The sequence below is a fragment of the Mchenga conophoros genome, linkage group LG7 (genome assembly GCF_057382185.1).
Source record: "Mchenga conophoros isolate Kocher_MC1m ecotype Shallow Benthic linkage group LG7, M_conophoros_male_GT1.1, whole genome shotgun sequence".
Classification (NCBI taxonomy): Eukaryota; Metazoa; Chordata; class Actinopteri; order Cichliformes; family Cichlidae; genus Mchenga; species Mchenga conophoros.
The window spans coordinates 44123936-44148294 of record NC_140532.1 but is presented as its reverse complement, the minus strand read 5'-3'; the positions used below and the strand labels follow the sequence as shown (position 1 = coordinate 44148294).

Below are 24359 nucleotides of genomic sequence, written 5' to 3'. Positions count from 1 at the left end.
TCCCGTTCCACAGAAATTCGTGCCCCTCATGACGCCATTTAATTATTTTAAATGTCTTGGGAGCTGACATTCAGTCAAATTTAATTTCAAATATCGACAAAAAAGATTAAATCATACAAAGAAAACGTTACCTACATATAAGAATGTTATCAAGCTGATTCGGGGATACTGAAATAGCTGAAGAAATCCCTGCAGTTAAGCTTAACTGAAAGTTTATGTCTGTTTGGCTACAGTGACTTACACCCACTGCTTGAGTGGTTTATAGACAGAGGCCACGATGCACCCGTAGGATGGTCTGTTAGTAACAGCATTTAATTTTATTTTCTTTTTTTCTTTTTAAAGACTGTATATAGGTAAGTTGTAAACGTGATGTTATATTTTCGTACTAGGCTGTGTGGCGATGCGTTTTAATGAGCACTTATCCAAAATTTCCGGGGTCGTAAAACCCGTTGTTTGTGTTTCAACCATCATTGGTTTCAACAGTGATTCTGTTATGAATAACTCACCCCGGAGGGTCGGCCTTGTGATTTTTTTAATCGCTTACAAAAATGACGAATTGGCCGAGCGGAACCTTGTAGAATCCGAACCTTGTTTCTATCCGGACACATATTATTGGGCTCCTTTCTCGCGACCGGTCGCTTAAGCGACGTTCATTGGTTGTTGACAGTTCCAGGTTAGTAACAGGATGTTGTGTGTGTGTGTTGCAGGTGTTCCTATCAGTTTAGTACCCGTTTCATACCTTTAGCTGTCCCTCAGGCGGCGGCAGCAGCTTCACTAAGGATAATGTCTGCTGCTGGTATGCGCTGTCCGGCCTGCGGTTCCACAAACATTGTAGACGATGACCTGTACTCTCAGGCTCAGCTGGTGTGTGTGGACTGCGGCTCTGTGGTGTCCGAGGGAGTCCTGGCTAATGATCCAGTGGGAGGTTCAGGTACGAAAATGAGACTGAAGTCAAGTCTGTCCCGTTAAAAGACCGTGTTAAATATGAGTAGTTTTTTTTTTTTTTTGTTTCTTTTCATAATTTTGTTTGCTGAGCTCACCGAGACAAAGTACTGATAGTAAGCGGGACCTGTATGTGCTCCCTAGTGGAGAAATTATGTAATGACGAGGCTTAATTTCCTCACAGTTAGAGATTTCTTAGATATAGATTCAATAAGGTTCTGGAAACATTCATCATAGATTTTTGGTCTATATTGATGTGAAAGCATCATACAGTTGCTGCAGATTTATCATCTGTACTTCATAATGATCATCTCAAATGTTCAAAGGTGCTCTACCGGACTGAGATCTGTGAGTACAGTGAACTCATTTTCAAACCAGTGTTACACTGTGGTTATAAAGGGACGGGACATGGTCAGCAACAATACTCAGGTAGACTGTGGTGTTTAAATGATGCTAAGCTTGTACTAGTGTGCAAAGAAAACATGCCCCCACACCACCATCACAGTGAATTTTAGCCTCACTTACCTGTTCCAGAGTTTCCAAAGATGCTCATCTGCATATCTTGAAGTTGAGGTTCTGTTTCCTTCCTATCAGTTTGAAGCAGCCTGGTCTTTCTCCTGTGACCACTGGGGTCAAACAGGGCATTTTCGACCGCTGCTGCTCTGTTGTTCACTGGTATTTTCTGTCTTTCAGAAAATTTTCTGTAAAACCCTAGACATGGTTGTGTGGGAAAATCCCAGGAGATCAGACATTTCTGAAATCCTTTAAATCACATTTCTTACTCATTCTCATGACTTCAGCAGGTCATTTGACCATGTCTGCATGCCTAAATGCATTGAGGGGCTACCATGTGATTGGTTGAATTGATAATGATGTTTATGAGCAGTTGGACATGTATGGCTAAAAAAAGTGTCAGGTAAGTGTAGATACATAATTTGAAATTTCTTAGCATTAGTCAGGCCGGTTTAATAAATTTGTTCTACTGGGGAGGTTATGTAAAAGGTTATGTAATGTCAATAAATGTAGATTTTTTTATTTATTTATTTATTTATTTTTTGCTGCTGACATTGACTACTAACTTCAGTACAGGGCAATGACTAGAAGGGCACTTGAAGATTGTAAAGCATGTAAAGTAAGTCCATATGAATGAAATTTATGACCCTCTACTGCTGAAGGAATGGTAGATCTCTCTCTTTACATTTAATCACTTTTGGACTTTGCCTTGATTATTTTCCCCTCTTGCAGATGTCAGCTTCAGTCGAACCACTGCTGTTGCCAAAAGGCCGTGCACAAACCTGATAAAAGGTGAGCTCTTGCCCTCCAAAAGAAGCTTTTCCTTGTTACTTCAGTGTAATTCAGTCCTGTTGCTTGTGCATTTCCTCAAATGGATTTGTTTTACACCTACAGGTCAGCAGCGTGTGAAAGCCATATGTCGGATTCTCATGGTCAACAGGGAGATTGAGGATCTCTCACAGACGTATTACAAGATGGCCTATGAGCATAAAGCTTTCCTCAAAGTGAGCCTTCAGAAGAAAGAGATTCTTACTGGTTGCTGTGTGCTTCTAAGCTGCAGGCAGCTCAATTGGCCCATTACTGTGGGAACCATCAGCTGCCTGCTGGATGCCGACTCGATGGCGGTGGGAGCGATTTATCAAGAAATGGTCAAGAACCTCAGCATCGAGGCCCCGATCATCAACGTCACTGATGTAATAGAAGCTCACTGTCATGAGTAAGTGAAGAACTTACTGCAGCTTTCAGTCCTAAAATGCTAAGTAGGTATTTCAAAACAACTAATTTATTGCAGTTGTAGGTCTTCTAACTGAGACCTACAGTGGTGATGTAATTATTTGATTCCCTGTTGTATTTGTTAGTTTGCTCACTTCCAAAGAAATTAACCATCTTTACTTTTTTAAAGGAGACAGAATATGAACCAAAAATCCTGAAAAACACATTACATAAAAGGTAGAAAATGATTTGCAGGTCATTGAGTGAAATAAGCATTTGATCCCAGAGCAAAACAGGACTTCATAGCTTTGTTGACAAGAACAGCAGGAAGACATTTCTTGTAGTTAGTATTTTAGTTCACTCCTCTTTACAGAAACTTTTAAGTTTCTTGGCTGCTGCCTGTTAGCTCGAAGCCTCAGCTCCCTCCACAGATTTATCTGTAGGACTGAGGTCTGGAGACTGGCAAGGCCACTCCATGACTTTAGTGTGCTTTACCTTTAGCCACTTCTTCGTTGCCTTGGCAATAAGTTGCCATATTTAAAGTTTTGGCCAAGGGAAGGAGATTCTGAAATTTCGTGGTGCATGGCCCTGTCCATTGGCCCCTCGTTGTGTCGTCCTGTAACCCTTAGCAGGAAAAACTGACCCAAAGCTTAATGTTTCCACCTCCGTGCTTGACTGTGGGGATGGTGTTCTTTGGGTCATACTCAGCATTTCTGTTCCAAATACGGCATGTTGAGTCGTTTTTTTGTTCAGTCATACCGATAATTTAGTGGTAAGTTATCCTTAGTTATAGAATATGTAGTTATTTGCTTTTATTTTAAAAACATTTTTGGCTTACATAGTTTTTTACTACTTTAGTTAACTTAAAAAGCTGATTTTGTTTTTCCACTTGTTTAACATTCATTTCTCTCTTGGCCTGCCCTGGTTTTAAAGGAGTTTCTTGTTTCAGCGTTAAACCTCGATTAAATTTTAAAACCCATTTCATTGGAGTTACTTGAGGTTAACTGTGTTTATCTGAAAAGCTGATTGTTAAAATATAAAACTGTCAGTGCTCTAGATGATTTACCAGCTCAGTCTTTATCTCAGATTTACTGGGAGCATTTCTCTTTGACAGATACAAAATTAGCTCACTTGATGTTCCTGAAGAATTGGCTGAGAATTCGAGGGACCTGACCAAACGAGCTGTGGCCCTGGTAGAGCTGGCAGCAGATTCCTGGATTGTGACTGGCCGTAAGCCCATCCCCATAATGATGGCAGCGACGTATTTGGCCTGGCAATCCTTAAAACCCAACAAGCATCGCCTGAAATTCTCCCTGGACAAGTTCTGTCAGGTTGCCAAAGTGAAAAAGCTCAAGTCTGCTATGAAGAGAGTAGCTGAAATCAAAGAGGTGTTGTGTAAGCTAGGCAAGGAAATACCCTGGGTCAGGGAAACAGTGACACCGGATAATGTTATTCAGCTGGTTGAATGCATTCTGCAGAACAGGTACGCCCTGCTAAGAAGGGCTATGAGAACCCACGAGGACGCTCTGCTGGAGGAGAGTCAAGCCAGCTGTGCTGAGGCTCCGCCTGAGGGGACTGCTTCCTCCCAAATCTCTGAGTGTGCAGATCAGACTCCAATTACGTCTTTTGTGAAACAAAATGGGTCGAATTCTGACGGGAAAGAGAAGCCAGGAGATGTAGACTATAATCCACGTGTACTGCCAGAGCACAGCGACACTCAGGAGAGTCAAAATCCACCTCCAAACTGGGGTAAAAGAGTTCTGTTTGCTCCCCCATGTGTCATTAATGCTAAGAAAAGGAGAGCGGTGCAGCCTGAACACACGGATGTGACTGGTGATGAGGAAATCTCTGACAGTGAAATTGACTCATACATTCGCACACCTCAGGAGGCTCGAGACTTCGCTTTAATGCAGCACATGCTGTCTTTGTCTGACAGTGCTAAATCATAACCGAGCCCAGTGACTGGTTCTTCAGAGATGGCTGGCATATTTAAGTTTATGTGCACTTTCTTTTTTTTTTTTTAATGACTGTTGAACTCAGGATGCAGACATTTTCGTTGGCTTGATTATATAACCTATTCATCTAATTTTGTACAGTCTACATAAGGGGCTATGTCTTTTGTGTTTGTACTTTAAAAAGCTTCACTCAGCACTTGAAAGTGTAGCATGAGGAAGTTAATGTGTGTAAATATTTTGTTTTAATGGAAATGTGATTAAAGCAAAGGCCTGATTAAAAGGATGCACCAACTTCACCGTGTACATTTTATGATTTTTGGATGGCTTTTCTGTTTGTTCTTTTATATTAGAGCTCTTATCAGTGAAATAACACATGGCTATAAATAGAGCAATTACTGCTGAGTCCACAGCAAACAAACATAAAGAAAGTAATAAACAAATGTAAGTGAAATCTAAGGATGTGTTTGAGTAGAGCTCTGGTAATTAGTCAAATATACACTCACCAGCTATTTCTTTACTTACACCTTGCTAGTACTGGATTGATCCACTCAAATGTCAGATTTATTAAAGCAGAGCTCAACGGTTTTGTGTAAGAGGAAAATGTTTGAAATACTTTTTATTGGAACTTGTTTGTACATTCTTCTATCTTTGATAGCAGTTTCCATTTCAAAGGTCCTATTTGGGTTAATCCACGAGGGGATTACCTGCAGTTGAACTTCCCAAAACAATCGGCTTTGTTGCTATATTGAGAGAAAGTTCAAAAGTATAGAAGTAGCAGACATGCATTTGCATTCTCAACCTCTGTTGGATTTCATTAAGTATTTACTTCCTCTTCAACATTTGTAATGATGAAGATAGACCTCTAATGGTGCTTTTGCACAGGACACTGCATCCTCTTTACTTGCTGCTTTATTTGGTGCATTGTTTAAGGACGCTGTAAATAACAAAGAAAAATAGTCAGGTTTTAAAACTAATACTGGTAATTTTTGTTCTGTATGAAAACTGTCTATTCCTCATTGCCCTAATTAGAAGCTTTAGAACAGCAACTGGCCACTTCATTAGTTACACGTTGCTGGCACCCAGGTGAACCTTTTGCCTTCAGAACCTCCCTAATGCTTTGTGGCATAGATTCAACAAGATGCTGGAAACATTTCTCAAATTTTGGAGGCTATTTAAAAGCTTATCGTCATGTTCAAGAAGACTGTGGTCCTAAAGGGCTAGACATGGTCAGCAACAACACTGAGGTGGGTTGTGGAGTTTAAATGATGCTCAATTGATATTAAGGGATCCCCACACCATTACAGCACCACCAAAAGGTTGAAGCACTGGTACAAGGCATGGTAGAGGCATGTTTATTATGATGAGAGATCAGATGAGGTAGCACATTTTTCCAGTCTTGTCATGTCCTGTTTGAATTGTAGCCTCGGTTTTCTGACCTTAGCTGTCAGGAGTGGCACCGTGTGGTCTTCTGCTGTTGTAGTACATCTGTTTCAAGATGCTCTTCTGCATATGTTGGTTGTAACAAGTTCTTCCTATAAACTTTCCATTCATGTTTATTAAGTTGAATTGGTTTAACTGTCCACCTCTGACTTCTGGTGTCAACCGAGAGAACTGCCACTCACTGGGTATTTTCTCTTTTTCCGACCAATAGTCTCTAAACCCCAGAGATGGCAGTGTGTGAAAATCCCAGTAGGTCAGTAGTTTCTGATATACTCTGAAATAGCAGCACTAGTATTAATGCTACATTTAAAGTCACTTAAGTCACCTCACTTCTTCATTCCAATGCCCAGTTTAAAGTTTAAAGAGCAGCTGAACAGGCATTGGGTTTAAGGTTTGAGTATGACTCTGGTAGTTCCTAACATGTGATCCAGTTTAATAAGATCAAATTTCTCACACTAATGGACACCATTTGAAAGAGCTTTCTTCTGCATATTATGTATGAAATGCCTCATATATCAGATGGACATGGAAAGAAACTCGCCCGAACATCAAAACCATAAATTTCAATTAATTTTTTTCCCCTGACAGACCATTTTTGTGACAACATCACAAATTCTACCTGAGATATGAGACCTGTGAAGTATAATAAGCCCTTTTTGCTGAAGTCATGTTGACATATTGAAGTACATTCAGGTTGTGTGTGTCCTGTCTCTTTGTTGTATGAACTACAAGGATTTCCTTAATACAATAAAGGGACGCATTTCCAACTATGAGGAATCTGCTGTGGAAAAAGCCTGTTGTCCTGAGGCTACATTGTGTTGAGTAAACGTCCAATTTTCGTTTCACTTCAGTGAAAAAGTTTGTTGAAACAGGAAATATCTGTTTGAAAATTATTGTTATTGAACACAATGCGTCTTAAAACTCAAAATTCCCACAATACATAATAAAAGATTCACATAAGTGGCAAACCTGAGAACTTAAAAATCAAACCCACAAAATAAGTGCCCAAAACTGGGGTTCCTCTTGTAGTGTGACTTCAAAACTCAGTCAGTCCTCATAGATGTATAAAGAAATAATCCAGCTTTACAGCTTAAAAAACTGGTGTTGAAGTGGGACAGAGTGATCTGGAATGACGTTCTGGCATTTTCTGCTAATTATGACTTAAATCTGATTGTGTGGTTAAATACATAATAATACAAAGCACCATTATTTTTCCTGTGCTGCAGCCTGGCAGTCTTTTCAGCTGATCGCACTGAGGTACTTGCTCAAATTAAAAAGTGGCATCCCACGGTCCTGCTTGCACCCTCTGCGCATCCTGTTTTCCTTCTTATCCCCTTCATGCTTTCATGCACACAGATGTCACAGCTGATGTTGTGGAAATTCTGTATTATAGCCATCTAACAAGTCCTGAAAAATGGGAGCGCGATAAAAGAAATGTGTATTTTCCATTGAGAGAAAGCCTAATGTGTGATAATATAAAGAACTGATGTTAGAGGACAGGAGAGGAAGATGAGAGTTAATTTATGTTGTGAAAACACTTGGAAAAACAAATTGAATTATAATCAACTTGTGTTATTCCAAGTATGAAAATTTTAAGCTGTTTAGTGAATGCTAAACAGCTTACTTGGCAGTGAGCACTGAGATGGATTGGTAGAGCTAGTGGTAGGGTGCAGACAACCAAGTAAAAAAGGTAAAAGAGCATGTATAGATTTTCTTTTACTTATGTATTAATCACATTATTTTATTGTATGATGCCTTGGTGCCACTGGATTTTAACATGTCTGACACCCATACTGTAAGACAAATGGTGGGGGTGTAGTAAGGAAGTTGGGGGGAAGAAGACCACTCCACAGGAAGAGTCTTTTGTCTCTTTGAGGACTCTGGGAGGTAGCAAGGGAGTGTGAACCTTAAGGTGTGAAATAGCTGCGTCCTGCCTTTTGTTCCTGGAGAAGGTACTTAACTGAGAGCCATGCTAGGCTCAGAGAGACTCTGCTGACCGTCTGCCCCGCGGTCATGCTCTCCACAAGCTTGGTTTTCTGTTCTTTGTGTGTTTGGATTAAAGAATGTTAGCTACCGCTCACTGCTCGTCTGCAGGCTTTATTTAAATGGAAAACTCCCACAACAACAAGCATAAATGTGGCTTTTCTTTAAAGGAAAACAATCAAAGAAGAGTTTGCTGTTGTCTGTTGATGACAGGCACCTTTAAGTGAAATTCATTATAGATTATTTTTTATTATTAATGATTGATCAATTTCAGCAACCGTAGCGGTTATCAATTTAAATTTATGCTGGTCATGCTTTTTATTTTCACTCGTAAAATGCTATCTTTTGTATTAATTTTGTACTTGGTGAGAATGCTGCCATGATAGCTCGTGTAATATTCTTAAATGTTGTTGAATAAATTGTCTAAATCCAAAACCCCCCCCCAAAAAAACAGGTCAGCTGATCACAGCGTGCACACAAAGAAAACTCTACTGGGGCTCACAATCCAAATCATCATGCTACACTGGATCTTAGCCTAACCCCACCTATCACATCCCGTTTAAACCCTTGATCAAAAAGCATGTTTACTGGTGCAAGTTTTTGGTCTCTGTGGATAATTTTCCTCTTAACTGGAGTCATTGAACTCAACCTCTCTGGTGTGTTTGCACCTTTGTTGCCTTTTGCAGCATTTTAATTATCTGACAAATTACATGTCCTGCTGTTGCACTTCAAAGCCTTTGTTTTAAAGTTTTGGTAAATGAAGTTAAAGTGTATACTTTAGTGTTTATTTGTTAGAGCACTTTGCAAAATTCTGGAGCTACCTCTCATTTCCTTATGTTTTGTTAGGAAAATGGATATATGTGCAGTGATTTATTGAAACATAAACATACATGGAAATACAGCATATTAGGTACCACCTTTGTTCTTCAACACCGCCTGAAGATTTCTTGTAATTTCTTTAAGTAGTCTTTAGGAGTAGTTCTTCATGGATATTTAAAGCTCTTCTTCGGATGTTGGCAGTGGCGTGTCTAGAAAATTTTTGTTGGGGGGGCCAGGTAGGGGCACAGATTTGGAGAAGGGTGGCAGATTTAATTGGCAGATAATGTTTTAAAAAAAAATTCTACCAACCCTTAACCATAATTCAATAATCCTATAAACCTAATAACCAAATGCACTTTTAACTCTTATTAGAATGAGATTTTAACCACTACGGTGCAAAGTTTTTAGATACTGCGTTGATAAAGTACAAGAGATACAATCAGTGCTTTGTCAGTGTTTACTCAGCAGTCAAGGACATCAATATTTGCATAGTATTTTTACTGACATATAGTGCACATATGTTTTGGGCAAAAACATTTTTGAAAATTAAAATACGAACATTTGTAACAAACAATTGACAAATTAGCCAATGCCAATGCAAAACTTTATCTGCCTGTTAAAAAAAGAAGATAATCTTCTCACAAACTGGTGTTTGATTTTGAAACAGGAAAAAAGTGGGGAAACAACTGAAAAGACTAACATTTGAATGAAACCTGAAAGCAAGTAAATACTTTCTATGCTGCCTTATCGTAAACTTTGGTAATATTGATAAAGAACAACACTGGCTGATGATAAAATACAGTCAGCTGGCATGGTGACACTGCCAGTATTAACCTGCAGGGCTGGACTGGGACAAAAAAATTGGGCATTTTTACTACAGACCGACCCACCAGGTAGTAAAGCCATAAAGACTTTGACTGAAAACAAACCCTGTTGTGACAGTGATGTACAGTCTTGTTGGTATATGTATGATTTCTATACATTTTACGTCAGATAAAAACTTTGGTTGTAAGATTTAGATAATTATTTAATAAAAACTAGGTATTTTAAATGAGAATAAGAAAGAAAAGTATTTCTTTGTGCCCACCTTTCCCTGTTAATGCCCTACCTGGCCCCCTGGCAAAACTTTGCTAGACCCGCCCCTGCACAGTTACCAGCTGTCTGCTACATAAAAAAGGATCCTGGTGTTATTTATCTCTCAGAAACAGTTCATAACTTCCCTTCAACTCATTCATGTCACCTAAAAGGTAAACCTGTTTCTCCATCACCTGTTCAGCTCTGATGGTTCAGTAAGGACATCTCCTGGTTTCATCTTCATGTTTCCCTCTCACCACATATCTAAACAGACATCATGACCAGCAGCTTTACAGCTGTGGCTCCAGCAAACATCAGCTGATACTAGAAATTAATATTAAATACATTCTAACAACAGCCGATCAAGCTTAAACGTGCTGCTGTTGTTTAGCGCAACATCTGCTGGTTTCCTCTTTCTGGCGCAAAGTGGGCGATAAACAAGAGAGAAAAGCCGATCAGCTGATCATTGATCAGTTTCATGATTGAAGTAGCAACAGGAGAGGGAGGGGGAGAGAATGAGAGAAGAGGCAGCTGTGCAGCATAAAGACAGAATAAATCCAGCTTTGTGCCTTTTTTCCATTCTAGCTAAAGTCCGGGACAAACTGCGTCTCTTCTCAGCTCAATACGAAACGTGTAATATTTTCTCTGAATGAGGGACCATTCCATTTTTTTAAGGAGCCGTTGGCAACTCTACTAACCTTATGAATAAAATAAAGTTCACTATCAGTAACATCATAGCACCCACCCAGCTGTATAAAAACTCCGTCAAACTGGCTAGAACGCAGTACGAGTTATTGCAACTGACAGTAAAAAGTCAGCAACATGAAAATAAACTCCACCTAAACTTGGTTTATATCTGACCCAGATAGACTGCAGGTCATAACTTCTTACCTGGAGTTCAGTTCACCTGACACTCGGACTGGTGGCTGCTTCGGGTCTCTCCTCCTGCCTCCCCTTCCCTCATCCACCTGCTGGCCTCTGTGGAAGCTCCGTCATAGCCACCACCAAACAACGGAGTTATTTCTACACATCGACCTGCATCTGGCCAATCCACCACCTCTCATTGTTCATGCCATTACAAAAAAAATAAAAAATAAGTCACTGGGGATATCCCCGGTATGCCCGATGGCCAGTCCAGCTATGTTAACCTGCAACCAAATCTGCAGCTCCATACAGCAATGTTACGACTTAGATTATATCTTATAACGCATAACTCTTATGTTAGCTGCCCTCAGTAGCATACTGTCTGAAATATTCCACAGCTGCAATAATTCTTTAAGTGTTATTTTTTTCCTTGGTATTCTAATTTCACCGAAGTTTACTAAACTCAACAAACTTGATATTACTTACCGGGACATTTATTCTGTCCTCATTTTCTTTCACCGAAAAATTGTTTCCTGCAGTGCCATCTTTCGCGCTTGGCTCTCCTACCTTTGCTAACGTGATGCGCATAGCGCAGAAGCGATGCTGCATTCACTTACACTCGGATATCTGAGCGTCACCGTGAAAACATAATCGGACATTTGACATTTGATTGAATTTTATTGTTTTGCCTTTGGGGTGGCACCTGGGGTGGCCAGTCTGGTTTGGGGGGTGGCCTGTGCCCCCCCAGGCCACCCCGCTGGACACGCCATTGGATGTTGGCTGTCTTTTGTTCTGTTTACTGTCAAATATGATCCCACACTGCTTCAGTTATGTTTAGGTTTGAACTTTGGGGAGGCCAATCCATGACTGATAATTAGTACCATTGCGTATGTTTCTATCTAGGTATGGTTTTACCGCATTGGCAGTGTATTTAGGATCACTGTCATGCTGAAAAATGAAGCTGTTGCCAATCAGATACTTTTCAGATAGATGCTTTCCACCACTGGATGAAATGCAGTCGAAACCATGACACAGCTTCTAGTGTGTTTTACAGATGGCTGTAGACACTCACTGTTGTTCTTCTCTCCTGACCTTTGTACTTACTAATGCTTATTTTGAACTAAAAATGTCAAATTCGTATTCATCAGTTCATAAAACCTGTTGTCACTGATTTTCAATCCAGCTCTTGTGTAATTTGGCATATCTCAGCCTTTTCACCCTGTTTGCTGTCCTTAAGAATGGCTTTGTGGCAGCCAAATAAAGTGCCAGATGCATCTCTCGGGTCTTGTATCCGGTCTTTGCTGGATTTTCCCTTGTCTTTTTTCTTAAGGACATGACTTTCAGATACTGTTCACCTGAGGGGGGTTTCTTGGCCTAACTATTTTCTTTTATCTTCCACTAGTCTAATTACTTCATATTTTAAGGACACATTGCACACCATGTGGAGATTTAGCAGGTTTTCAGGTGTTAGCTCTTTGGGAATCACAATGTTGGTGTAAAAATATTATTTTATGCCCGTAAAACTGTGCTATCTTTGGCATTTTTCAAAGACTGAAGGGAAGAAATTTAAAGAAATGACTATGAGCTTTGCAACATGCTGCTAGTGACAAAGAACTACAACATACACTTATTAAGTGAATTCTTCGTTAAGTTATCTGCTATGTACAGACACATTACTGATTCATCCCTCGAGTTAGGTGCCTTTTAAGTGTATTAGCAAATGCGACATTCCTATAAAGGTAAGGACTGGACTGAAAATGAGCAAAATAGCAACAAATGTCCAAACAAAAAAGTCTTAGTGCTCAAGACCACCTCACAAAATGAAAAGAAAGTCTGGCTGGAAAATAAAAAAAATGAAGACTTTTGCAGCTTAATGTTTTTAACATCAGACATGTGCTGTGTGTTGATCCTGTGTGGTTTATAAATCCATTTTGATAATCACACTTGCCAACATTTTCTAATAATCCACTTAAAAAGACAGCCCAAAATGATGATTCCCCTTCTCTGTTAAAAACAAAACAAACAAGAAAAAACACAGATAATATTGAAAAAAAAATTCATCAGCTTGCAGGTTAAAAGTAAAACACAAAAATTAAATAAACAAAATCATACATGACTGAATGAGTTGATGATAAAATTTTCACCTACTTAACTGGGTGTTGTCGTGCTGAAAAACAACCACTGCAGGAAGCGAACATCTTTGTTGGCAAGTAGCAAGTTCTCTGACGTGATTGGGGAGATCAATAAATTATCACATTTTTCAGTGTCCTAACAGGCCTAATTGATATGCAGACAACACTTTTCATCCTCCTCTTCCATTTAATTAGTAAATTCAGCTGTGCAGCTGCACTCTGACCAAGTTGGATATAATTTGCTTCCCGTTACTGCCATCACACAGGCCGGTCAGAAACAGCAAGGTCATTTCATCTCTGGATTTAATCTCAGATTTTCCATGCTACACATTACAGTATACTGTTGTTACATGCCACACCACATTATTTATATAATTTTAAACATTGTGTGATCATTATAACACTTTTTTTTGCAAAGTATTTATACTGTGTCCTTTAATATAAGAATATGATAGGGAAAAAAGCAACAACAAAAAGAGAGAGCACGCTGTAACATTTGAAATGTGTTGACTCTGCTGCAGAGGCACAGATGTGCACACAGAGAACACAAAGCAAGAAGCATAACATCTGCTGTGCAAACTAAATAAAACTGGATTAAAGACGGTGTAAACAACAGGCAGCTCATCTGTTATCAGTTCAGTGTAACATGTTGGTAAATGCAGTAGACAATTTTATTAGAAAGCTGCATTAACATGACTTCTTTCTTTCTTTCTTTCTTTCTTTCTTTCTTTCTTTCTTTCTTTCTTTCTTTCTTTCTTTCTTTCTTTCTTTCTTTCTTTCTTTCCACATTTTCTGCCTGGATAACCAGTCTTTCCCATTATGTGCAAATTTCCAAAAGCCAGTGGAAGCAAGAGAAACCACAGCACAGAAAAAGCAACATCGAGCCAACTGCCACAGTATGATTATTTTTCTGCAGTAATTATATTATGCTATCAAAAATAATTTGATGACTTAAGCCGCATATTCATCAAATACAGGAAATGTGGGCCTTAGGGACCAAGCTGATGAATTTAATTTTGCACTACACAAAGATTAGCTCTGACACCAGCCCTCCTGGTGCAAACAACCACCTTTGTGGTTTCCAAATGCAATTTGAACTCATGGTTTAACCCTCCTGCCATCCTTTAAAAAACTCACACCCATCACCCTAGGGACCATTCTCAGCCACGCCATAAAAAGACCATATATCCATATTTTATTCCGCTTTAAATTAGCCAACCTTGTAAAACTACTTCTCCCTGAAATATTCATGTAAAGTTTTAATTATATTTTCGTTGTTTTAACCCTTCAAATCCCAGTGTTATTACATGAGCGCCCTGTGTTATAAGCCCCAAAAATCAAAAAACGAAACTAAATATTTCCACAAAAAACCAGTTGAAGTAATATGTGATTGTCATTATAAGTAGGCCTTTAGATGGACCAAAGATTGGCACCAACATACATTTTGACCTGCCATTATTTTTTTTGCATTTTTTTTGCAATTTAAAAATTAAAACTTCAAGGCCCTGAGTCTTCATTGACATCCAAGACAAGAAGAAAAAATAAAATCATATAATGATAATTTGGGGATGAAAAATAGCGTTTATAATGGAAGTCAATGGGCAGAAAATGGTCCCCAGGGTGATGGGTGTGGGGATTTCTGCTGCTCAGCCATTTTAGGCTGATTTAAGGAATTCACACTGGAATATTAACATTGACAGGTAAAAACTATCCTGTGGCAAGTTTGGTTATATTCCACTGAACACAGTGGAAATGGCAGCCATTTAACACATAGCAGTGGCACAAAAAGGTCCCAAGAAGGCAGGAAGGTTAATGTGCTATTCATATCCAGTAAAGCTGCACCCGTCTGACATGTTCTCTGTCATTTTTGATTAAAAGCTGAAACCCTTCTGATCTTATCTCCTGTAATTCACTGGAAATATTACTATTAAACAAATAATTACAAACATTTTTTTTAAATATTAACATTTCTTTTCAAACAGCACTGTGGTCCATGACAGAGTAGTCTAACCGTCTGATATTTATGAAATCTGCTGCTGATATGCCCCCTCCCCCCGTGTTAGCAGAGATTCTTATCTTTCAGCTCGTGGCACATGGCAACCCATAGAAAGGAAATGTGCGGATCTAAGTAGCCACAAAAGTAGCTGCATGCACTCATGCTTGCCTTAGCCTGGTTTGGGTCCTCTGAGTTGTCGCCGCTCTTAGCTTAAATGATCAGCCTTTTACAGAAATAAACAGGTGCTACTCCCACCTAAACACGACTGATCGTGCCATTTAACAGATGTGGTTCCGAAGAAAATGAATGCACATTTTTAATGCTACCCAGGAAATAAATCACCTGAGATTCACCCCCATCCCGTTTTATAACCAATGACTGCATTACCACGAATGTTTAGGTGGAATGGTTTGCTGGTGAGACCTGTGTTTCCACTTGCGCTCAGGATGAGTCAGTAAGTGACACTAAATTAACGACAGAGGATGCTCTTCACTAGTCAATTACAATACCACGCTGGCGGCACAGTGATTGGCAGGCACTCCAATGCGATGATGGCACTTGAACATCTTCCGCAGCTCGGTGCGGAAGCGGTCGTGAAGCCAGGCGTACAGGAAGGGGTTACAGCAGGAGGAGCTCATGGCGCACAGGTGGCACAGCAATTGGATGAGCAAAAAGTAACGCTTGTTAATGAGGTGAATGTCAATGTCTCTCAGCACGTTGAACACGTGAATAGGAAGCCAGCACACCGCAAAGGCAGACACCAGGAGAGCGACCAGGCGAAAGATCTTTCTTTTGCGAGCCTGCTGAGCGCCTGCCTGGTCCTGCGTCCTGTGGCCTGGAGCAACGCAGTTCCTCAGTTTGACAGTGATGCAGAGATAAGAGACAAAAACAGCCGAAAGCGGGAGGACGTAAGTAACCAGCAGGGTGCTGTACGCATAAGCACGTCTTTCTTTTTCCTGACCCAACCAGAACTCCTCACAGATAGTGAAGCCTTCCTCTTTGAATTCAACATGATAGGTGTGGGTCACTGCTGGAGCTACCAGGCCACAAGACAGAAGCCAGATCCCAGTAAGGACAGAGGCACAGGTCGCCACAGAGGTCCGCTTCTTCAGGGGGTGAACTGTTGCATAATATCTGCAATGAATAAGGAATAGTACTTTATAAAAAAGAAAGGGAAGGTGCTCATGCTTAATTAATGAATGGCTATTAATGCAGTCGTGAACTCCTACAATTATAATACTCAAGCTCATTGGCAGTGGCGTTACTTAATATTGGCTATAAATGTTAAGTTGAATCATTTTCTCATAACCAGTTACTTTGCATTCGACGTGCTTCACTGAAGGACAATCAAATTTGTTAGAAAAGACAGAGTGGACTCCGTGACCTGCACAGTCCACGAGGAAAAAGAGTGAATTATTTATATTTTACACTTTAAAACTGAACCCAGTTGTGCATCACAAAATGACAGCAGCATTATATTCTCTGTAAAAGTAAAGGGACTTTTCATTTCATGTTAATGTCTTCCCCTTAGAAGGAGGAGACATTGCAGAATGCAAAGTACAATTGAAAACTTAACTAAAGATCAATGAATTTTTCATGGGTCCAGTGAGCAGACCTGTTCAAATCTGAGGTCTGTTGCATGTCTCAGGGGTTTAATGATGAACACTCTATACAGCTGAATAATTATGTTATGTCTGGGTCTGGAGCTCATGTAAATGAATTAATGCATTCAGTGGAAAATCTTTATTGTTTAAGTGTCACCTCAATGAAAAGGAAACACTCAGTAATCAGTCTCCCTTCATATCTGCCTAATTTCTAAACTAATGTCTCATTTCCAAGTAATCATAATGAGTTATAATTGCAATTTATAATCAAATTTACAGTTCTCTCATATATACTGTGAAGTATTTGTTCCTTTCCTGATGTCTTTCTATTCTTTTTTTACTTTTTTTTTACATATTTGTCACACTTTGTCCATGTTTCAGATCATGAAATAACAACAAAAAAATGCAGTTCTTCATGAGTTTCAGCGCTTTTGCTGTTAATGAAATTAACAATTGTCACACTAGAAGAGCAAAAGTGAGACAATCCCCAAAACAGGACTGGTTTTACATCTTTTCTCACATTTAGGATCAGTTTCACTGCTGGTAGCCCAAGGCGATACCTGGACCCAACAGAGGTAGCACAGGTAGTCCAGCTCCTCCAGGATGACTCATCAATTTGTGCCATGCCAGAAGCTTTACTGTGTCTTCCAGCAGTCTGAAAATCATGGAGGAGACTTCAGGAGTCAGGCACATACTCTAGTAGAGCTGGATGGGGCTGTAGAAAGCGCTTAAACCATCAGCAGGACCAATATCTGGTCCTTTGTGCAAGGAGGAACAGGATGAGCACTGCCAGAGCCAAAGCCCTACAAAATGAACTCCAGCAGAACACCAGTGTGAATGTTCCAACAATCAGAAACAGACTTCACAGAGATGCCCTTAGGATCCGACATCCTCCACAGTATTCACTGCCTGGCACCGTGGAGCCCAATTTACATTGGCCATAGAATATCTGAACTGGCAGATCCACCACTCGCATCCCGTGCTTACAACAGATGAGAGCGGGTTCACCCTGAGTACATGTGACAGACGTGAAAGGTGTCTGGAGAAGCTGTGGAGAAGGTTATGTGGCCTATAACCTCGTTTAACATGGCCTGTTTGATGGTGAGTCAGTGATGGTCTGGGGAGGGATGCACAGACCTCTGTAGGCTGGCCAAGAGCAACTTGTGTGCTATTAGGTATCAGGATGAAATCCTTGGACCCATTGTCAGACCCTACATTGGTGCAGTGGGTCCTGGGTTCCTCGTGGTGCATGACAATGACAATCCACGTCATGTGATGACAGTATGTAGGCAGCTCCTGAAGGATGAAGCAATTGATACCACTGACTGTCCCCCAGGCTTGACTAACTTAAATTCAATAGAACACCTCTGGGACATTATGTTTCAGTCCATCTGATTCTGCCAGGCTACACCTCAAACTGTCCAGGATCTAGGAGGAAATCAGGACTTCAGCCATCTTCTCATTCGGAGGATCCCTCGACATTTTCAGACATGCATACAAGCGTGGGATCTGTACAAACTGCTGAACACTATTTTAAGTTGCTGCAATGAAATTTCGACAAAATGATCTGACCTGCTGCATCAATTTCTCATTTTGATATTTGGGGTGTTTTCAGGGTCTGATCATTTTTATTTCCATCAAATGATGCGGCAGCCTTTTGTACCAAACACATTACCCAGTCCATATCAGTGTAGATATCTAAGAGGGTTTTTTTTGCCATTGAGATGTGATGCGTTTTCAAGCCTTTCTAATTGTCTGTGAGATATATACATATATATGTACAGAGCAAGAGAGAGAAAGAGGGAAAGACAAAGGGAAAAACATTTAAAACAATTCAAATAATTCAAATCTTCAATTTTGATCTAAAGAAGATCTCATATGCCACAAGGAGCACTCACCTGTCCACAGCAATAGCAGTGAGTGTGAAGACTGAAACATACACTGTGACAGGTTGGACGAGAAACACCAGATAGCACATGGTGCGCCCGAAAACCCAACCATGAGGGTTGAAGGCGTAGGCGAGAGTAAAGGGGACGCAGGTGACACACATGAGCATGTCAGAGAAGGCCAGATTTCCAATGAAAAAGTTGGTGACGTTGTGCATCTTTCGGGTTCGGCAGATGACATAAAGAAGCAGGTAATTCCCAAAGACACCCACCACCACGACTAGAACGTAAAAGGGGATGATGAGAGGTTTGAAAGTTTGCAGCAAGGCCACGTCTGCAAACTGGGAGCTGCGGTTGGTGGAGTTGGTTTGTACTGCAACTTCATAAATGTGCCCATCAGTCTGTCTTTCTAGCAAAGATGGTTGTGTGCTTCCAGTCAAACCACTGTGATTACCCTCCATGGGAGAAGAATCAGTCTGCCAGTAACTGCACTATAAAAACAAAAAACAAAAAGCAGTGAAACGACACGACATTCTAACTTTTCCAAAGGTAAAATCTCAATTTTATCCAGTCAATCCAAGCTCCATTTTTATGCATTATATTAATTGATTAAAATGTTGCTTCCCTTTCCGGTTATTGTCACATGCCATCTAGCAGAGAAGGAATTGCAAGTTAATTAATTAACGGGAGGAAACATTTAAGCGTAAAATTAAATTAACGACTTCCTTGTTTTTGTGTGCCTGAAAAGTGGAACCAGGAACAGCTTCACATGTGTAAGGTGGGACCGAACACCTCTTTGCTCCGTGGTTCGAAGACTTGTGGAAGACTTAAAAGAACTACAGATATTTAACTAGTAAAAAACTGTTTTAAATCAGCGAGCCAAAACTCGCTGATTTATCATCATCGATGTTAAACCTGTCCTTGAAGCTGACAACTGGAACACCACCAGATGGAATGAAAAAGAAACGAAGGAAAACAAATGTACACTAATTTATCAATCAAACTAGCTCTTCTAGGCATCATGTTGAGTTTACAAGGCTGGTAACCTCCTCAAAATTGCAATGGGCTGCCATTATATGGATGAAAATTTCTGAATTTCTACATATTAAATCTCCTGTGCAAAATAACTTCACAGCCTGATTTTGAAGCCAGCTTGCTGATGCAATGTGTCGTGTAATTATCTAAATGTAGTAATTTGCAAATAGATGATGAAACAGAAGCCCCTCTGCAAAGCAGTAGTGTTTTGAAATGAAGTCTAAAAGGAGCGCTGTCAGAATCGATGAGGTTTATTATTGTGGTTGTTTTGTTTTTGCACATAATTTCATGAAAATATTTCTGTCCTTTTTACCTCACCAGATTGCATCATTTGCAGCTGCAGCACAGACTGTGACTTTCTGTACTCATTCTGTTCTTTTTACACTTGACACTTATACTGCTCTTTAGTGTAGCAGTACACCGAATAACTAAGGACTGAACTGTACCTTGTCAAGGCCTTTTTTTTTCATTCAATTCTGCCATTGATGCAAAGGACTGATTCTGACAGCTTATCCTAATGTTCACCAAGAGTGTGAACAAATGAAAAGATTGTAAAATTTGATCAGATTTCCTCCATAGTTTGCTGGTACTTGTTCAGGATTTTGTTCTTTTCAGGTACAATTGAATACAAGTCTCTCCTTTGAACCTCTTACAGATTTCGGCAGTGAAGAAATTATGCACTCCATAATTTGTATGTATCACAGGGCTTTTTCATGCTTGTAGAGTGCATTTTCTTTCAGTGACGATTTGCCAAATGGATGTTGACAGGTCTAAAAGACTGACCCTGGTGCTTTAAATGTGGTTAAAAAGATCAGGGCCCGTATCCCTAAAGATTCTGAGAATCCTCTCAGAGAGCTCCTAACTTAACCTAAAAATTCCTTGCCAGGAGTTTTAGCTTAGAAGTGATTCCAGAACATTTTCAGTGAACTCTGAGCAAGGAATGGATGGAAAATCCTATCTTAGTGAGGAGGTGTGGTTGACCCCGTTGCTAGGTATGAGTCATCATTTCAAAAGCCGTGATTGGTTGATCCTACAAGTTTGATGGAAATGAGCTTTTGGTGATAATGAGCAAAGGATGTACTCTCAAATCAATAAACATATTATACACTCTAATCTTATGCTGACTGTAATTGTAAATAATATTTCACATTCAAGAAAATATCTGGAAAATGAATAGTAAGCTGTAGGGGTTATAGCCATTAGAATCTAAAATATGTGAAAACTTAAACTCATTACACCCTGTTCAAATAATGATTCGTGTCTTATTTGCTCATATAAATATCCTAGCTGGCATATTTTGTACTTTCACTCCCATATGGACCCCGTTGAAAACGAGATGGCCTATCTCAAGAGGCTGTCCTTAATGAAGTAGAAATCACAACGTTACAAGTCCAGTGTGGTCTTAACGAGGGTAACATGGCTCAGCTTTTAGCAATGTCTGTGATTGCAGACCCAAGTCATCACTGCTGCATTGTTGCATTTTCCCGGTTGCCAAATACCTCGGGGTTGTGATTACTTTCGTCTCCGGTGTAATAGCGTTGTGGCGTCGAGTTGGTGAAGTAATTGCATCTCTAAGGAGATCCACCACAAACATGATTCCTGCACGATCCAATCTGTAGCATCTCAATAATTCCCTGTCATCCAGTGTTTGCAGGACATCTCTCCTGCCTCTTCTGTTGGCCATTTTGTGCAGCTGCTTAGGGGAACTCCTAAGCCACTAAAAGTCCTCTTCCCTGCTCTTAGCAGATCTCGCCTTAGGAGCCCTTTTAAGCGCTAGGAATCTTGAGGAATAGCTTTTATATTAACTGGGATTGTCGTGTCACTTTTAGGGGAAATTCTAAGAAAACGTCATGACTCTGAGAATTTTCTTAGAATTTGGCCGCTAGGAGCCACTTTTTGCACAAAGATTCTTTAGGGATACGGGCCCAGATCTGCACAAATAAAAAGTACTTTGCTCCCCCAAATTACTTTCCACACAAATTAGGCTCAAACCAAATGACATAGTAACCTGAATGTGAATAAGGAGAAAAAATGATGGAGTCTTGTGCACCAAAAGAGCTCCAAAGGGACAAAATATAAAGTGCTATCAATAAACGTTGTATAAGTGAAAAAAGGTAAACAACAACAAATTAAACTGCTATTATATGCATTTTTTTATGTTTAATAAAAGCATTTTAGAGAACTTTCAACAGCTCTTATGTGGATGAAGGTTTAATGTTATTGTCTCTATATCTAACCCAATATTAATGCATTGATTTGTTTGGGTTTATTTTACATCAGAGCTTTGTAGGAACCCAGAACCTGCTGCAGGGTTCCTACAAAGCTCTGATCTCAGGTGAGGAGCTTGTCTTGCTTTACAGACGGGCAAATAAGCTCTCATCTTTCAGAAAGATCACTTCTGACAGAATTCTGTGTATTGTACTGTACATAGGGGTATCAGGGTTTCACAGGTTTTTGGTGATTCTCAGCTGATGATGCTGTTGGAGTTCTTCCAAATACTTCTCAAAATAAGGCTTTATGTCTCTTTCATCTGCTACCTATTTTTGTTTCGTGTCCAAAGCTCATTATGTTGTACATCTGCAGAAGAGCCCGGATATAACAATATAACAATAACCGTATGACTGTTCCCACCACTAACACATGACCCTACGCTGTGTTCACTGCATCATTCCATGTTTGGCACTGATCACCACCTGCACTCGTGTATATATCATGTATATATCTATCTGTCTACTTAGCACTTTTAATTCTTATTCTCATTTTTATTTTCATGTCTATTTAAGATTAATTTATAACAGTATGTTTGCACTGAAGCACCGCAGCAATTTCCTAATGTTGCATTTGGCAATAAAACCCTTTCTGATTCTGATTCTGATATCTAGAAACATCTGCCTGCTGCAGAATTTCTGCCCGTGAGAGTCTTCGCTAATGCAGGGTGACCACCACCTTGTGTCCTGTTGCTATGCTGATGTTTTTCATTGTGTAAGATTTCAGATAACCCGCCAGCTCTCCAGCAGCCTCATCTTTCTCATATGTCCATCCCAGATACAGGTTTGTACACCCTTCCAGCACTTCTCATTTACTAGTGTTTTGTTATTTATTTAAAAAAAAATTAATTTAAAAAAATGATAATTTAAAAAAAAAAAAAAAAAAAAAAATTATATATATATATATATATATATATATATATATATATATATATATATATATATATATATATATATATATATATATATGATTTCTATTTATCTAACTATCTCACTCTCTATCTAAAAAGATGCCAATTTCTTCTCATTCAGATATTTGCAATTTACATGATTACAAATCTAAACTTTTTGACAGACTAATAGATATTTCATATCACTGTTCCAATATACTTTTTTTTAGCGTTAGATGACATACACAGGTCTTTTTGGTTCCTTTGTGTTCACACACTCACCCTTCAACAATACAAAGCTTCACATGTCCATGCCAGCACTTATTTGCAATCTGATTTTATGTTAGAAATCCAGCTGTAGGCCCTTGGATGAAAATGCCAAGAAGCATCATAAAAGAGGTCTGGCATGCAAAGCTATTAGCTCACAACAATGTATACCTTTATATGCATTAATTGAAAAAAAAATGTGGATAAGCATGCAATTGCCATATATATATATAATATTCTGAAATTACCTAACATAAGCCCCTACCTGTGAGGCTTGTGTTACATGTGACTGGAAAAGCTTGAAAAACAGGAAACACTTGTTTCTGTTCTAATTACATATTTTTATGCACTTGGAAAAAGAAAAATGTTACTACTACTGCTTAAGGTGCAGCTGAAAATAAAATAAAATAAAAAAGAATACAATAACATGAAAATTCCTTAAAAAACAATCAGCTGATAACCTACCTGTGCTGCTGTTTCTCAGTGCAATGACGAGTTGAGTGTGTGAGGAGTGTGAAGAGCAGACCTTCCTTGTGTGCTTCTCCACGGTGAGTGAGCTCGGGCTGAATGCAGTTTTATAAAGACAGGAAGAGAGAGTGCGCGAGAGAGGAGGAGAAAACGGGGGGAGAGAGAGTGGGTGAGAGAAATGCCAATAAGATAGTTTAGTTCCAAGTCTAGGTTGGACTTGCCACAGACTTTTGATCTTCAACACGTTAGTTAGCGGTCTGACTGAGAGATCTGGGAATGGTGACAGTTAAGATAATTAGAGCTGTGTTCACAGGCATGTGCAGGACTCGCTATGACAGTAGTTTAATTAATTGCTTGCTGAACTGTTTGTTTACACGGTTGCGTTGCCAGTAACCTTCTGACTTAACACACAATCAAAGTGCTGATTGTCAAAAAGATCAGAAAAATGGAAGCTGAAGCTGGATTCCTTCCAATCCTGCTGGAAAGGGGTCTACAAAAGCCCACGTAAGACAACAGCAACGCATGTTGGCTGCTACACATGCAGGTCTGCATGTCAGCAGTATATGAAGTATCTCATGTAAAAATGAGTTATTAATTACCATGAAATATATGAATGAACAGTTAAGGGTGAAATAGAGGAATGAAGATCGTGACTTACACTCATATTAATGTGGCTCACGAGAAGGGTTACCACTGTACTGAAATTAAGTAAACACTGCACAAGTGCTGTTGCAGTTCATATATATATATATATATATATATATATATATATATATATATATATATATATATATATATATATATATATATATATATATATATATATAATTAGAGATATATCATAATTATATATGTAAAAATGCAGATGGTTAATAGTGGCTACTACCATTACCTCTTGGCAAAAAGGTCTGGGATTAAAATCCAAAAGCTGGCCATGGGCTTTCTGTGTGGAGTTTACATGTTCTTTCAGTGTGTGTGTGTGTGTGTGTGTGTGGGTGCGTCCTATCAAAAA

At 39.4% G+C, this 24359-nt stretch overlaps 2 protein-coding genes across 5 annotated transcripts; one reads left to right on the top strand and one right to left on the bottom strand.

Annotated features, from left to right (window-relative positions):
• The first annotated feature begins 217 nt into the window (after positions 1-217).
• Positions 218-4913, top strand: brf2 (BRF2 general transcription factor IIIB subunit). 3 transcript variants are annotated; one of them, XM_085279495.1, is made up of 5 exons: positions 218-353; positions 708-931; positions 2188-2247; positions 2350-2671; positions 3782-4913. In XM_085279495.1, exons 2-5 carry the CDS (start codon positions 784-786, stop codon positions 4614-4616), a joined length of 1365 nt encoding a protein of 454 aa, XP_085135621.1. In that variant the 5' UTR covers positions 218-353; positions 708-783; the 3' UTR covers positions 4617-4913. The 3 variants fall into 3 exon arrangements, with proteins under 3 accessions (XP_085135621.1, XP_085135622.1, XP_085135620.1); XM_085279496.1 differs by lacking the exon at positions 708-931 and having other exon boundaries at positions 297-353; XM_085279494.1 differs by lacking the exon at positions 218-353 and having other exon boundaries at positions 417-931.
• Positions 4914-13228: 8315 nt separating this feature from the next.
• LOC146570808 (prolactin-releasing peptide receptor-like) lies at positions 13229-23421 on the bottom strand. Of its 2 annotated transcripts, XM_085279488.1 has the most exons (3): positions 23345-23421; positions 18433-18911; positions 13229-16064 (listed from the first exon to the last, which is right to left on the bottom strand). In XM_085279488.1, the coding sequence occupies exons 2-3, from the start codon at positions 18879-18881 to the stop codon at positions 15431-15433; spliced, it is 1083 nt and encodes a 360-aa protein (XP_085135614.1). In that variant the 5' UTR covers positions 18882-18911; positions 23345-23421; the 3' UTR covers positions 13229-15430. The 2 variants fall into 2 exon arrangements, with proteins under 2 accessions (XP_085135614.1, XP_085135615.1); XM_085279489.1 differs by lacking the exon at positions 23345-23421 and having other exon boundaries at positions 18433-19047.
• Positions 23422-24359: the final 938 nt, after the last annotated feature.